This window comes from Hippoglossus hippoglossus, chromosome 20 (assembly GCF_009819705.1).
Source record: "Hippoglossus hippoglossus isolate fHipHip1 chromosome 20, fHipHip1.pri, whole genome shotgun sequence".
In the NCBI taxonomy this organism is placed as follows: Eukaryota; Metazoa; Chordata; class Actinopteri; order Pleuronectiformes; family Pleuronectidae; genus Hippoglossus; species Hippoglossus hippoglossus.
The window spans coordinates 10,422,415-10,439,057 of record NC_047170.1 but is presented as its reverse complement, the minus strand read 5'-3'; the positions used below and the strand labels follow the sequence as shown (position 1 = coordinate 10,439,057).

General features: G+C 42.8%; 1 protein-coding gene across 4 annotated transcripts in view; it reads left to right on the top strand.

Annotated features, from left to right (window-relative positions):
* Positions 1–16,643, top strand: part of sema5a (sema domain, seven thrombospondin repeats (type 1 and type 1-like), transmembrane domain (TM) and short cytoplasmic domain, (semaphorin) 5A) — a 127,780-nt gene that overhangs the window by 87,537 nt on the left and 23,600 nt on the right. For all 4 annotated transcript variants that reach the window (XR_004612334.1, XM_034572537.1, XM_034572535.1 and 1 more), the window contains 2 exons: positions 581–728; positions 10,590–10,815. Coding sequence is in view for 3 of the 4 variants with exons in the window: in XM_034572537.1 (XP_034428428.1) it covers positions 581–728; positions 10,590–10,815 (374 nt within the window). In the remaining variant the exon portion in view is untranslated. The remainder of the gene's footprint in view (positions 1–580; positions 729–10,589; positions 10,816–16,643) is intronic.

Genomic DNA, 16,643 nt, shown 5'->3' with positions numbered 1-16,643 from the left:
GCTGTTGAACTGCAGATCACTGAAGAAACTTAGAAGTCATTAAAATTCAGGAGAGTTTATCTCTGATATTGAGCAAGGAAACTTATACCATTTATTTTTTTCTCTTTAATGACAAAGTTTAAAAGTGTGAAAGACGGAGAGGGAGCGGGGGAAGGAATGCAGCAAAGAGCCAGGATGGAACCGAACCTGCGACCACTGCAGCAGGACTCAATCCTCCGCTCCACACTCACTGGCCCTCACCTGGTTGAGTGGGCGGCCCCTGGCGTGTTTGTAACAGACCGGCCCTTCTGGTTCTGGAAGCCTTGCATCAAGAGGAATATAAACCATTTGGCCGTGTTTCAGTTCAGTGGGTGTAACCAAGCATGTAGCTTGTTTTCTTACATGACAACCACTTAACCAAGTGTACTATTATTTCTTTTTTGCTAGATTTTTGGCTGTCTGACTTTTCTTTTTTATTATCTTATCTGCTGGTTGTGTGATTTTCTGGTTCCCAGGTCTTTGTTCCCCTGATCACAATGAGACGATCTGATAAAATAAAGTCACATGCTCATCCCTCGTGCTTGTTCCTCTTCCTTCCCAGGTACTGTAACGAACACCTGCCCTGCCCGCCTCATGTCTACTGGTCGGCGTGGTCGGCATGGGAACGCTGCACCGTGCCTTGTGGCGGAGGCGTCCAGTCACGACGCAGGACCTGCGAGAACGGCAACGACTGTCCTGGGTGTGGTCAGGTATGTTGTTGGCCCCAAACAGCAGCTCTCACATGCTCCCATCTTTCTGTCTACGTCTTTCTCTCAGTCCATTCATTGTTAGGGAAGTCATTTGATGCAAGGAACAGTCAGTCGTGATGAAACTGGAACATCTAACATGACTAAATCCCCAGGCTATATTTATACAGTGGCAGCAGCCATCAGATTTATTACCGAGACCTATTTAATACCATACACACATACAGTAATCACCCCACATATGAATGGGCTTATTTTGCCACAAAGCTTTCTCCAAAGCGCGGATGATGCAAGGAAGTGTTGAAATACAAGCGTTCGCTTGTTGACAGAATGATGTGATGCTGGTGTTATATCTGGTTCACACACACACACACACACACACACACACACACATTCTCACACTTCCTCATCCACAGGCCTGGTACAAAAATAAAAGGGAATGTACATGATAGCTGCAGCTTCTTGTGTCCCTCTTGGAAATGGATTAAAGAATATGGGTCAGGGGCTTGTGAGTGCATGTGGACCCTTGAAATGTGTTTTTCTATGATTGTTTATGTCTTTTCTTCACCATTCTGACGTATAACCCCCTAAGATTTTGATTTAAAGTGATGTTTGGATTTTGCTTTAAAAACAAAATCTGAAAAAAAGGATTCAACAACCAAATCATATTGAGCTAAAAAGCCCAACCTACATATTGTGTAATGGCCCGTTGTAAAGCTAAATAATACACAAGCAGTAGAATAAAATAACCCACACGAGGCCTTTCAGGCTCAAGAGCATATACATCATAGTGTCTGATAATTGTCCATGACACATTAGTGGCTGCAGAACGCCCAAATGAAAAGATTGACCTTCCATTTAGAAGCCATTTAGTCACACCCTACCCTCTGCTGCTATTTGTACCTCCCTACATACTCTCTCTCTCACACACGCACATCCCCGCCAGATGACAGCTGTCTTACTCATTGCATGGCAACCATTATCCTCACTGAAGCATCCTGGGAATGCTGCAGTATTCCTGGTGGAGCTCGGTTCACAAAAGGAAACTGATGGCGAGCACGAGGGAATCTCGTCGCTTCCTCAAAGAGAGACAGCTCGTCCCTGACTTTCAGTCTTTGGGGGTATTTTTTTTATTTATCCTCGGATCGGAGATGATCTACGGCTGAGTGAGCGGGCGATGTTAGAGATGGTTCTTATCGTGTCAGGGGAAGGGACATGATTACAGACATGGAGGTGGACACACTAGTGAGAGCTGAGACGGGTCAGTGGGAAAGGTCATGTGAGCGCCACTGCCGCTGTCAGCTTCACCCACTTAATCTTTTTTACACTCCTCTCTTCACCATTAGTCTTGGACTTTAACTTTGTTTTGTTTACTCTTCTGCTTCTTGTCGTCCAAATTTGTGACATGGACTTAATTGGGGCCATCTCAGGCGCAAGCGCTGTAATTACATGCAGGTTTCTACAGACACCTTCTCTTTCCCCCGTGAAGGCTTTACTCAGACAGCTCGGCTTGTATTATAGCTGCACATTTACTCGAGATAAAATAAACATTTGCTGCCTTTCATTTACAGCTCTGATAAGGTGCTTAATCGCACAGCTGTTAATGTATAACAACTGCCTCAATGCACTTAAAGCCACTAAAGAGCTGCAGCTTAAGAGTTCGTCACGGGGAACTTTAAAACTCCAAATAACATCCGATGAAAATAGCGACAAATATATTCGTCTTTCACACTTAAAGATCAAGGGTGATGGGAATATGTTCTTTCAATTTCACAGAGGCCCCCCCTCCCCCCTGAAAAAAAGTAAAAAGTGTGATAGAGTTTGTTTTTTATGTGCCATCTGTCTGTATCCACTTCCCCCGGACAGATCCATGTTTAATTAAACAGAAGGAGACCACACACACACACACACTTAGGTTTTTTGTCATCAGCTACTTTTTTAGTTCAGACACCCCCCACTGAGACCTGATGAGTCGAACACCGTGTAGGTGTTGGCGCCTGTGCGTTCATGTTTACCTGTAAGATTGATATTGCTGCAGCCACCTGTGGTCAGATCCAGGCATTTTTCCAGACATAAATCGACAGCGATGAGCTAACATCTGCTTGGTTTGTTTTTACGGGAATGACAGACCGGTCGGTAATTCACGAGAAATACTAACTTTTGGAAATTTGAAAAAGAGTAGAAGTGGAATGACGTTGGTGACACTGGCCTTCGATATGATGTAGACAGTCAGCATTCACAATGTGCTCAGAAAGTGAAAAAAGCAATTTAAAAAGCGATGTAGCTGTACCTTTGTTGTGATTTTGAACCCTAGCTTCCATTTCTTATCAAAGGCCATTTCAATTTACAAACATCCTTTGTGAACCACATGTCAATCTAGTCTCTTTAGTATATGATCACTGGAACTGTTTTACATGCACATAAAGCAGTTCCAGTCCAAAGATAAAGATAATTCCTCCCTAGAATCAAACTCTGCTATAATCCAACACACAACTATAATGGTAAAGTGCAAACAACTGCCAAGGCCCAACAGTCCCCTTAAATCAGTCAAGCTGCAATCAACCGTATGGTCTATGAGCTGTGCCAAACTTCACACACATATAGATATCAGTTCCCTAAATATGTCAGAAATCAACGAAAGTGTTGGAAAAACGCCATGTTCTCGCCTTGTTTAAAAAAGTGAACAAAAATCCTGGATCCGCCCCCTGATCCGGATCCACACCAAAATGTAATGCGCTCTTCCCTGATCCAAACCGTATCCTTCCACTAAGTTTTGTGGTAATCCACTCAGGAGTTTTTGCATAATCCTGCCAAATAACAGACAAACAAACAGATGAAAACATAACCTCCTCTGCGGAGGGAAAAATGGCGAGCTGGGCAATTTGTTATGTCAGTTGTTTCACCGTAGGACAGAGAGAAATGCTGGATTTATGTATCTTGTGTCATATCAGTAATATGTTTTGCAATGGTTCTTTCCTGCAGCTCCACACCAGCAACAAGGCTCTGTCACTAATTCTCCTTCTAAATGACGTTGTAGCTGCTTCGCTAGTCGCCTGTTCACTGCCAAACTTTCCTGCGTGACGCTGTCATAATGCAATCCTGTGAAAGCTGCTTGTAGGCCATTCAAACCGGAAAAAACACAGTTTCTCAGTTTCTCTTGGAAAATGTGAAATCCTGAATCTACTTTTCTTTTCTTGATGGTCACCATGATGCATGTCAGCGAAGACAAAGGTAAACATGTACGTTTGTATTTTTAGGGCCCAGAGGCAGGAGGCTCCTCATGCCTGACTGCCCCCCCCCCCCCCCCCCCCCCCCATGAAGCACAATGCAGAGTCAGGGACAAAGTAGCTGAAGTGATGCCAGTAGAGATTCAGGTCAAGGACACTTTAATTTAAACACAAGCGTCTCTACTTACTAAGCAACTCTGCTGCCCTGAAAAAAAAATAGTTGCAACATACATGCATGATTAGAAGGAAGTAACTCTCGAGGTGCCTTATTTCCATCAAACCTGCCATACTGTTGCCCTGTGTGTCATTGCCTTAAGCCTCGACAGTCTTATCATCAGGGAAGTACTTAGTCCTGAGGTGCTCGGTGCCTCATTTTGCTGATATAAAAGGCCCGTGACTGCAAGTTCATCAGTCTGAGTCCTGGTCCATGCAGCGCCGCTCCATCTCTCCGCTTTCATTAAATCTGCAGGATTCAATCCCCAACAGAAACCGACAAAATCTGGGCTGGAAATAAACAAGCCGGGCTCCGGTGGCCCAGCAGTGACGTACGTTACCGTACCCTGAGCACAATACTTACGCTGCTGTTTCCCTGCGTGGCGACACAGGCAGACAACCTGGGATGAACTGGAAAAACTTTTCCTTTCCCCCGAAAAACACTGAAGCAATGAGTCACTATTCATTAAAGAGGCTGATAACACAGAGATAATTATCAGCCGGAGGAGACCGACCCTTGTATGTAAAAACGATCTAATCAGGTGATATCATTGAGATCAAAATCTCTCTCTAGAGCAGAATAAAAGAAAAGTAGAAAAGCAAACATCGCCAATACGTGAGAGCCAAGCCAGACACAACAGCACCTACAGAACAGCTGCAGACATCGGTGAATAGATTTGAAGTTTTAATGTGAAGTTCAAATCCACCTTTCTCTTCTGAGCTACCTCCCCCCTGAGGTTCTCTTGCCCGATTTCCTGGCTGAAATTAAACGTTTACAAAATCATGCGTTTGAAATTTTTTTTTAATGATGCGCTTTTTATTATTATTATTATAATACAATAACTCATAGTGTTTGTTTTGATTTTAATATAAAACATAATCCAGCGACTAGTTCCAGCTCCGTGTAATTTGATTCTCCTCACAGCCAGACTGTGCAGTTTGGACAGAAGCATTGCATTAATGATTTTTTTTTGTTTTTTTTTCTAAACCAATTTAAGACTAATACCACAGGAATTTAGTGTCGCATACATAACTTCCGAATGTTTTGCATGCCAGTTTAAGCAATTAGTTTGAAGTTAATGCATTAGAAAATAAAGTATATACTCCCCCAAAAAATATGAGAGAGAAATTAGAATTGCTCCTGAACTGTAAATTGTACCCTGCTGTTCGTTTTTTTAAATTCCTGGTATGGATAAATAGACGACTTTCAGATATGTGAAGTCTCCAGGAAGATACGATGCACTGTGGTATTTCCTGCTTTATACAGTATACAGCACATCAAATATCTCTCGCATCCAGGCGTCAAAAAGAGGGACCATTCTTCTCGGCTGAGCGCCACATCTTGACTCCGTCTGTCAGAGTTAAGTAAAAGTCAAATACAGGCCACGCACAGCTGACGATGCACGGAGCTGCTAAATGATATCGAGAGCTGTTCTATTTACCTGCGAGGAGTTCAGACGTGCGGCCGGGCTGTGAAATGAAAGTTAAGTAGCCGGTGCTTGTGTAGGCAGATTGATGGGTGAACGTTCTCGTGTGTCTTTGTGTTACTCAGTGTAACGTATTGTGTGTGTGTGTGTGTGCCTGCATGCGGGCACTGGTGTGTAGCCAGGAGACCTGCTCCCTGCCGACAGCAGTCTTTATTATGGAGTCAGACTGGTGGGGGAGATGGGGGGGGGGGGGAGAAAGAGAGAGAGAGAGTGTGTATTGGTCGGCGCTGCTAATTGAACTGATGTGTCATGGAGACTTGAGGAACATTAGGCGTTGATTTCCACGGACTCCAACCACAATGGATAAAGATGTAGGAGCTGAAGAGGATTAGTCACTCGCATGTCTCACATCAGGACCATTCACTTAAATGTCAGGGTAGTGGTGTGTATAGTCTCCTGTATATACACACTCACACACACACAGAGACGTGTCTTCATGACATGGATTTCCTAGAGACTTACTCTGTAACATTAACCATAGTTACTACTTGCCCAACCTTAACCTTAACCTTACCTTAACCTTCCCTTAACTGTAAAACATGTCTTCACCCTGAAATGTAATGATTTACATTATGGGGACTTGCTTTTATTCCCATTAGGAAAGCAAGTCCCGAAAACCTGACGGTGTTAATGGATTTAGGTCCTCCCAACATCAGTAATACCTGGACCCCACACACACACACACACACACACACACACACACACACACACACACACACACACACACACACACACACACACACACACACACACACACACACACACACACACACACACACACACACACACACACGCGCAGTCAGCCGGTCCAGTAAGAAGTATAATGAGTATAATGATGGTAGGAGGCTGGAGAGGCATGACTCCCTATTATTCACCTCGCAGCTGTATACAACAGAGAGCCTTGGGTACACACACACACACACACACACACACACACACACACACACACACACACACACACACACACACACACACACACACAAAAACACACAGAAGTACAATGACATACAATGTATATCACCCTCCACTCCACATTCATACATTCTCCACATAAAAAATAAGAAGAGAGGATGAGGGTCTATACCTCTCTCTCTCTCTCTCTCTCTCTCTCTCTCTCTCTCTCTCTCTCTCTCCTCCTTCTCCGCCTGTATCCCCTCAGCATATAACACCTCAAAAAAAAATCTGCAGAAAGGTCTGTGGATGGAGAAAGAATGAGATAGGAACAGCCCGAATCCATAACTCAGCCATGCATAAACTTATAAACACGCAAGGGCTTCACTCTTCACACTCACACACACAATTCAAGGCCAAAGTGCCAGATTTAGTGCAAACTTTCACTCGTACCCCCGCACATATTTATGCATATATACACCCATGCAAACAGACTGGCCACCACGTCCACACTGACCCACCAGGCAGCTTGTATCTGTGCCGCAGTAAAGATTGCTAGCGGCCGTCCCCCCCCCCATCCAGCTCTCCTGAGCTCCAGCCAGAAACACATCACTGTGCCAGTCTGAGAGCAGCTGCCTGTTTAAGGTGTTGCACGGCATAAAATCACTGCTCTCCATTTGCCCATAATGCATAGCACTGTTGTAGCCTGAAGGGGGGAGACGCGGATACGAGTTGACATCAGTGGACTAATTGAATCCAATATTGTGTTCCACATGCCACTTGTCACATCCGACTGCGTTTTGGCGTGTTTTCACTTTTGCTTAATTTCCCTGGAATTGAGTGAGATGTTGAGTGTGGCCGAGTGAAGAGAAATGTGTCCGTGTTGTTTTTTGTTTGTGCAGTTTTATCAGCCGGCCACATCAACTGGAAAGAACGAGATGAAACATTGAAATCATTACGCTCAGCTTCTTCTGCTTCAATGTTTTCCAGGAGCGAATCAAAGTTAGATTCAAACTTGGCTCGTTCCTTTTGTTCAAACAGCCACATTTGCATGAACAGCATGCACTGTACGCCTAACATGACCTCCTCTCTGCTCTGGCTCTGCGGAATGTCATTTGAATGGAATTATTGAATTTGCTTGTAGGAGTATGTATATGTTGAGTTTATGGATTTCTAAGAGAAGAGCTGGACTGATGTTTATTTCACATCTAGGTTTGAATGCATTATTCAAACACGGTGTAAAGAGGAGACTGTGTATTCACGTGTTGTTGCCATAAAGAAGCTCTTTTTATTGCAGTAAAAGGCAATAAACTGTCCACCATCATTCAACAAAGTTAGTGGATGTAATATAGTGAAGATTCAAGGTCTTCAGCCTCATACATTCAGTTTATTCGCTCAGCAGCTGGTTAAAGTACTATTTTTGTTTTTGTATTTAATTTTCGAAAATAAAAGTCCCATAAATCATTCACATAAGCAATTTCACCCAACACACGGTCACGAGTCTATTCCTGTCCACACAAATTATTAATTATGGGATAATGATCCACCAATTGTGTGTTTAATGATTAGAATGGAGGACATGAGAGTTAGTTCTGCTTTGTTTAAGGTCGTCTGTGTTCAGTTCTGGACACGTTTCCTCTGCTTTTCTTTTCCCCCCCTGCAGTCACCTTTTTCCTCTCCTTCCATTCCTTGATTTAAACATCCAGATTTCTGCAACATTTTATTCAAAGTTGCTCAATATTGAACGTACTGCGTGTCTTAATCACACCATATACAACACTCGACCATAGGGGCCTTATCAATACACATGCCAAGTTTGAAGCCTATAAGATGAACGGTTCTCCAGATATGGGAGCCATAGATACATTCTGTTCTTCAGGTTGTCCAAAGATTTTCATTATTCTCTCCTTTTCTATCCTACACATTAAACAGAGATCTCAGTCTGTCTCTGCTCTCATCTTTTTGATTTTCAACTTCTCAGCTCATTGATCTCAAACTTAAAAGTTGTTTCGCAGAGAACCGGAGAAACTGCAGTGTCAACTTTTTGGATTAACGGTTGTCGAGACGCCGTCCGTAACTCCTCCATTTCTGCACTTGTTGCTAGTTGATTGAATGAAAAAACTACAGTCTGTTAATTAAAACTATCAGAATATTGGATTAAAAATCTTATATCAGGTGGACATTTTCACTACACTCACACATTGACCACGGTGCTGCGTATACTTCAGCCGTATTTGATGTGGATGCCTTCTGAGACCTTGAATGAGGTTTAGCTTTAAACCCAGTAATTATCTCCTTAACCCTCTGCATCGACAGTAATCCTCAGAGAGCACAGGGAAAAACGCTTACTAGACAAGCCTCATTAAATATTTATTGTGTTTGGCCACCATCAACAACTCACACAACAACCACCCACAGATCGTTTGCCTTTTCCCCCTCCATTCATGCCACGTTGTCGCTTTTCTGTCGCTGTAGGCGATGGTGAGACACCTAGGCTGACTTTTTATTTTTTTCCTCCTTCCTTTTGGTTATTGGCTGATAATCATGGATTGTGGGACGGTCTGCGGTGCGTGATCATGTTAAATATTAATGCCTGAAGACGATTACAGAGCTGGATGGAGGGAGGCAGGAAGTGCGGTGGCGGTGACACTGTCATTCATCACGGGGGCCCTAACAGAATCTAAATCCTTTCTGTGTTTTTAACCTTGATGCCCCTGGGAAGAGCGAGGGAGAGAGGAGGAGATAGAAAGGGAGGCGCACAGGGAGAGACAGAGCAAGAGATGAAACAGCGACACACGGAGAAAAGGAAACAAGGAGAAAGGGAGAAAGACGAGCCGACGCAAAGCGAGTTATGAACACTGTGTGAAGAAGAGGAATATAAAGGAAAAGATAAATAGATAAGTGGAAAGAGAGAGAATAAAAGAGGAGGGAATAGGAAGAAAAGTGGAGCTGCATAGTGTATGATGTATAATGCTCTCCTCAGCTGACCTGTCAGCCCATCCCATGTGACGGGCTGACGGATGTGCGGAAAGGAACTCTTATCTTATTTTGTCAAGGTCTGGCAGTCACTCAAGGCCTATTCAGCATAAATAAACAAGCAGGGAGGAAAATGACAGTCATCTCACCTTCTCCTCTGTGGTGTCATTTTCTCCAGACATATCACCACCTCCTTATTTATTTAGCTGGGCATAAAAGGGTCTGGACTGCCTATTACCCAGCTTTTATCTCGGTGAATCATATCATCAAATATCGCACCACAGAAAAGGAGGAATATATATATATATTTTTTTTTTTGGCCTGTTGCTCAAATTGGCTCAGGGAAAATATATATATACGGGGTGAGAATCACATATATTGTTGGAGCTTCAGTGCCATGTTTTCATTTTTATTACCCAGCTCCCAAAGCCAAATGCAGATGGGAAAAAGAGTGGCCATTATTGCCTTCTTCTTTCTTTCCCCTCCACTTCCTCGTGTCTCTTTATTAACTTTTCCTCACCCTCTCTCCTCCTCCTCCATCCTTCCCCCCTTGGTAATAAATTAAACTTGACCAATGACCTTTCCTGCCTGGCTTGTTTGCCTCTCGCCATGTTCAGCAAGTATGGCCTAATGGGACTCTATCCTTAGTGGGTGCGTGCTGGCAGAGTGGCAGGCTGTGTTGAGAACAGCTGAACATGCCTGTGTTTTTGAGGGCTGAGTGGTACTGGACCAGGCAACATACAGAAAACCCGTCTGAACTGGAATCAAGAGGCTTTTCAAGGATGAAAGCTTTGAAAAGGCTTTTTATTTCCTCATAAAACACCCAGTTTCATTTCATTTGTCACTGCTGTGAATTTCAAAAGGCATTGTCCCATCCATTATTATGCCTGGGAAATGCACCAGAAATTTCTGTCTCAGCTTGTCATGCTTAATTATTGCTTTAATGATTTGTGATTATCTCTTCCTACGCCAATTCACAGTAATTCACCTCCAGGCAAACGTGTTCCCAGTGAAATAGACAAGAAGCTCCCCAATGATGCCGTGAAATGTGTCTGTCTCTTTGGCTGCAGGAGTACCAGTCGTGCAACACCCTGCCGTGTCCCGACCTGAAGAAGACCACGCCGTGGACTCCCTGGACGCCGGTCAACATCTCCGACAACGGCGGGCACTACGAGCAGCGCTTCCGCTACACTTGCAAAGCTCGCATCCCGGACCCCAGCCTCCTGGAAGTGGGGAGGCAGAGGATCGAGATGCGCTACTGCTCCAGTGACGGATCCACGGGCTGCTCCACCGACGGTGAGTGCAGCGTGGAAGAGACAGATGGTTCTCTCTCCAGCTATCTCAGCCTCTGGACCTTTCTGTTATCTCGCTCCAACTGGCTTTCTGCGTCTCTGCAGGCTAGTTACTGGCCTCTCGCCTCAAGTCTTTCCTTCTTTCTACGTGTGTCTGTTGTTTGTTCGATTTTGGCCTCCTCAAACTTTTCCTCTCTCCGTCCTGCAAAAAAGTTTAAAGAGAACAATCTTAATCGGCTCCCGTGCTTTTGGCTCATTTCTCATCAGAGCATCAGACACGTTAATGAACTTCCAATCCACAAAGCCGATCAGCAGTTTGCAACTAATTTTAGCTCCTCCATGCCATCACACAGACACACAGATGCTTGCACAAAGTTCAATTGCAGGAGCCCAAGCGCACACTCTTTATCCATTTTTGCACAAACAGGCCGCTAATTGACAAGTTGTTTATGTTGTCAAGTGGAAGGATCCATATTAGAGGGGAGACAGGCGGGGTGGCACCACACCACAGTAAACACGACCAGGGATCACTTAGTGCGTCTATATTGCCTATATTATTTTATGGTTAGCGCCTGGCTGAGCTGCGGCGACCTCCCATCACTTTAAGTTCACTTATGTCTGTGGGTGGTCTGTCGCTACCACGTGGTGCCGTAATCACACAGGTCAGCCTTAATAAGCACTAACAGCGGGCTTTTCTCTCCTCTGATCTCTCTCCTCTTCCTCATCGGTGATTGTTAATCTCCGTCTTTTCCCTCCGCGCCGTCGCTGCTGTAAGTCGTTCTCTTCGCCCCTTTGAAGCCAATGTTTAAATGTTCCTGGAGGGTTTTTAGACGAGCACCGGCAGGCACGGAGGAAAAAAACCTGACTGCAGAGAGTGGAAGCCTTTACGAGAGTGACAGCCACACATCCGAGTCATTAGGAAACAAAGACTTGAGCTTTAATAGGTCTGCCTTGTTCCCGATTAGCGAGAGGAAGTAACCGACACAACGTGTTTGATTAGAGGTTTTCACCAGAAGCCCTGAAATCAGATTAGTTTCAGTGTTAATTACACCAATTGAAAAGCCAAGGCTGGGATTTGAGCCGTCACTTTTGACAATGTGTTCGCCTGTTTCGCAGAATGTGAGCAGCCTATAGTTTGCTGCAGGCAGATGGTGATGTATGACAGCACCCGTACACACTTTAAATCCACTCGACAACCAGCGTACAAACATGGGTGTTGTTTTCTCGTATCTGCTCACAGGAAACATTGGAAACTCGCTTAACGAAGCTCATTGATGTGCTAATTATGCACCAGCACTGCTGCAGGTGAAATGTAGAAACGTAATGACAGTGTTAATAGAAGCAGACTTCATTATACACTCAGTGCCAAAGATTATCAACAGTTGTGATCAGTCATGACGGCGTTGCATTTTACATTCCACTCGTTTTGGCATTTTAACTCGATAAGTAATGATATAAAAACACCCAAGGCTAAATCGCTGTTCTACATTCCCTCAAAGCGTGGCCTTGTTAGGAACGATTAACTGAAATCAAATGTGTATTTTTCCATTCACTTTTTGTAAATTTTCCGTGAAACAAATTGCTTTTCAACATCAGGCCTGGTTTACTCAAAGACGGGGGTTTTCTTTTCATCTAAAGCTCAGCAGCATTTGAAGGAAGAAACTTCGATGTAAAATATGAAACAATTTCCTTCTCGGGGAGAAGAAACGACAGATTGGCTCCAGCTGTAGAGTTTGAAGGAAAACAAGACCTGTTGTGGTGTGTGTGTGGCCTCTGTGTGCGACTCTGCTCTTGTCCCAGGTTGATTGTTCATGTCCAGACTTCAATATGATTCACTTCTCCGAGGAGTTTTAAGTCATAACTGGAGGAAAGAGGACTGAGTCCGGTGATCCACTTCTTCATTTCAGCCATTATCAAACCTGTCATCCTTCTGGAAAGCAGTGGTGTGTGTGTGTGTGGGTATGTGGGGGGGCAGAGTTTATGTGCCTGTTTGCCAGTTTTGCTGTTGGGTGGAAATGTGCGTTTGATTTTGTGTGTCCATGTGTGTGTGTGTGTACATGAAATTTTTCCAATTTGTCCTCCTCCTACCATCAACCTCTTACAGATGTATGGTGGGCCTCAGCCAGCCAGTTAACTTTTCTTAAAGCAAGAGGCCATCACAGGACAGGGACCACCACTCAGGTTGGATGGATTATTGTGATCAATGGTAGCCATCTTGGAAAAAAATGCTTCAGTGCTCTTAATAACAACAGGACAATCTCTAAATTAAGAAGTTTGTTAGTGAAAAACCAGGGTTCCATTATATGACTCTTGCTTTTGTCTGCATATATGTAATTTTATTATAATCACCATTTATATATATTTTATATTTTTATGCAGACATTCAGTTATCTATTTTTCGTCCCCCTTAGTTGTACAAACCATAGAATTCCTGCAGTCTGCCTTTGACTTTCAGTCTCATTCTTCAGGTGATAAATGCAGACGAATCCAAATTCATGCTATTTTCAAAGGGCAGGGTGGTAACATCTTATTTGGCCAAGATCTCAATTGAAATGCTCAGAATATGTATTAAGATAAGTACATTCCTCAGAAATTGACATTCAAATCTCAAAATAAAAACCTCGTTCCCAAGCTGAATTTCTTTCAGAATAAATCGTGTTTCGATCCTCGATTGTGGCAACTTTTTAACCTTTATTAAATCACGGTGATCTGTTCTTTATGAACACACCTGACCAGTGCATAAAGACTCTGGATACTGTATCATTGTGCTTTACATTTTAGTACTGGCCGTAGAAATATTTTATAACACTGCAACTCTTTATGCAGTGCCCATCTCTTAATGTGCATCGAATCCCACATTCATAGGCCTTTCTATTTAAATCTCTGCTTGGCCTATAGGTTCTTTTTTTCTGTGTACATAGATGTGCAAAAAAAATCAATATCAATATGGTGTGTGCTCTCAGTATTCTTCATCTGTTGATCTGTGGTTGCTAAATAAATAATTATGCCGCCACCTTCTTCCTGGAAAAATGAACAGAAGACCTGTCAAAAGAGATGATAACTAGAGGACATTTTGAAGAATATTTTCAGTCAAAGTGATCACTTCTAAATTATTGTTTTAGGAAATTGTACCAGTTAATGTATTTTGTTTATCTTTAACATTGTGGTCGCTTGTTTGACGTGTGTGGCAGTTGTATTTGTGTTTATTGATCCAACAGTGTTTGTGCTGTTCTCTTGGCAAGGTCACACTAAGTGACCTCAACTCGGCGTAGCTAAAGCAGACAGCCAAAGCAGAAATGCAGAGTTCTGGCCGTTTTGCTGAGGACAATAAAAACTTTATGGGTTTTTGACGGTCCACTGGCCCACTGATGCGGCAAGATTCCTCCTGTTGCTCCTGATGGCCAGTGCGACTGTGACAGATGAGTCTGTTGTCAATGTGTTTGTGAGAGAGACGGAGAGAGAGTGACAGCAGGGCAGAGACAGCTGGGTTCAGCTTGACAATGATGCAATGGCACAAAACACTACTTTACAGATCCTAACTCCTCAGCAACCTGTAATGATGAAACTGGCAGAGAACCACCGTACACAAGACTCGCAACAAGTTTCAAAGCAATTGAGTTTCTTTGAAAGTTAAGATAAATCTGTCCGTTCTTTACTATACTTCCAATCTGTTTGGCTCTCGTTTTTCATCGGAACAATTAAAAAACGATGCTTCCTGATTGGCTGCTGTGTGTAATAACTAATTAAAGTGTTCATTTATCTGACCCTAACACATTCAATTACACATGTTTTTAATAATGCAACACAGATAATAATCACATGAGTAGGTATAAGAATATAAATTAATAACTGGACATTAATAGGAATTCTTATTATAAATCAATTGTAATCAACATTTTAGGACCTATATAATGGAAAGGAGGGTGCTTGCTGCAGTCAACAATTTTTTTTTCCTCTTTCAAAAATCGATCCATGACCTGTGACAGAACCTTTCATCGTCTCTTCTCGTCCCACTGATGTCACTTCTCAGCCACTCAATAAAAAAAGCCCATCCTGCCGCGTTGTCTCAGATCTTCTCCGTCTCTCTCGACTCAGGCATAAAGTCCCCGTGTTTGTAGCTTTGAGGATCAGAGCTATCAGGTGTACATGACATTTGATGATGTGAATTGTATTCAGAGACGCACTGCGTGTTAGTGACATGCACCTGGAGGTCTAATCTGTGACGCACAGAATTAATCCCCCATCAATAGGGAGAAAAAATAGATGTGCGAGATCCGCTAGTGACTTTGCAAACCTCTCCCCAGCCTCTCTCTCTCTCCCCCTTTGTGTTTAAGATCTCTATCTGTCTTTATTAGGAGAGATAAATTATGAGTATATGATTTAACCAAGCATTTACAATGAGCTTTTATACAGTATAACATACTGACTTGTTACGTTTCAGTGATCGTGGCTTAATGATAGCGAGGAGTTAATTACTTAAGATCTGTAGTGATTTAAAAACCTCTCTTGTCGTGTACGCCCAGCGATTAGTCTCGTTTCTGTGCTAGCCATTTTTCCTTTTCATCATAATTCACATGCCTGAATGAAAAACCAAACATTTACATAATTGCCTTTACCGTCATGTATTTTTGAATGACCATATAGCAAAAGACAATTCATAAAACACAGCCTTTTTCTCTTTTTCTGCGCATTACGTGACTATCTCTTGACTCATTCAATTAATATAATACGTTTTCATAAAATATTTATGCATTAATACACAATGAATAATTCAAGGTGGTTTACACAGGGCAATTGATGTTTGCACATTCTACATCCTGCACACTCCTCCATAACGTTATGTCTTTCTTTATAGATGGTGCAGTAGTATAGCATTCCAGAAGATCGATGTCTTGCTCATAGAGTCCTCGGTAGAATTCAGAGTGTCATAGATGCAAACGCCTGTCATCCCTGTCAAGCATTTATATTAAATGCGGCACATATGCAGTTTGAAATGATGATGGGAACAGATGTACCACTGGAAAGTCTTAGTCGACATTTCATCCTTTTGATTTTCAAAGGGAGCAGAGCTCTGAAGAATGAGCCTGCTTGGCTGCTAGCTTACACATGACTTTGTGTTTTCAAAAACATCTTTTAAGTTTTCATGTTACAAGGATTAAGGTGTTTAGGATGAGGACTGTCTCATGTGTCTGGAAAAAACATTATGCTATCTTAAGTAGTGTTAGCTGGGGTTGCTTGAGCATAAACTCAATAAACCCTAGAAACCCTCGGAATCCTTAATTTCCCTCGGGATCAATAAAGTATCTAAACATCCCCATAGCCGATAAAAATTAGACATTGGCCTAAATTCTGATCCACAATTGGCTTCAAGCAGAGGCCATGAATTATCAGCACAAGTCACAAATGAGACCATTGTTGGTTTGACCTGAACCTTTATGCCCTCATGCTAGTGTAATGTAATGTAGGATGGTGGATCCTGATAGGGATGGAGGATCGTGACCGTGGTGGCAGCTGATCATTGACTATGATGCATATCAAGATTGCTTGATATACAATATACAATATTCTCAGTGCTGCTCCCTTCATCTCTATCAGATATTTTCTTATGTATGAAAACTTTAAACATTGACATACTGTTTCTTCTAATCAATGTTGTAAATACTGTTATTTCATCTATTGCGCGTCTGTCGGTCCTGGGAGAGGGATCCCTTACATCTCTCTGAGGTTTTAAAGTTTTTTACCCTTGTTAATAGGGTTTTTTTAGGTATTTTTTCCTCACTCTTGTTGAGGGTTAAGTTCAGAGGATGTCGCACCTTGTTAAGCCCTATGAGA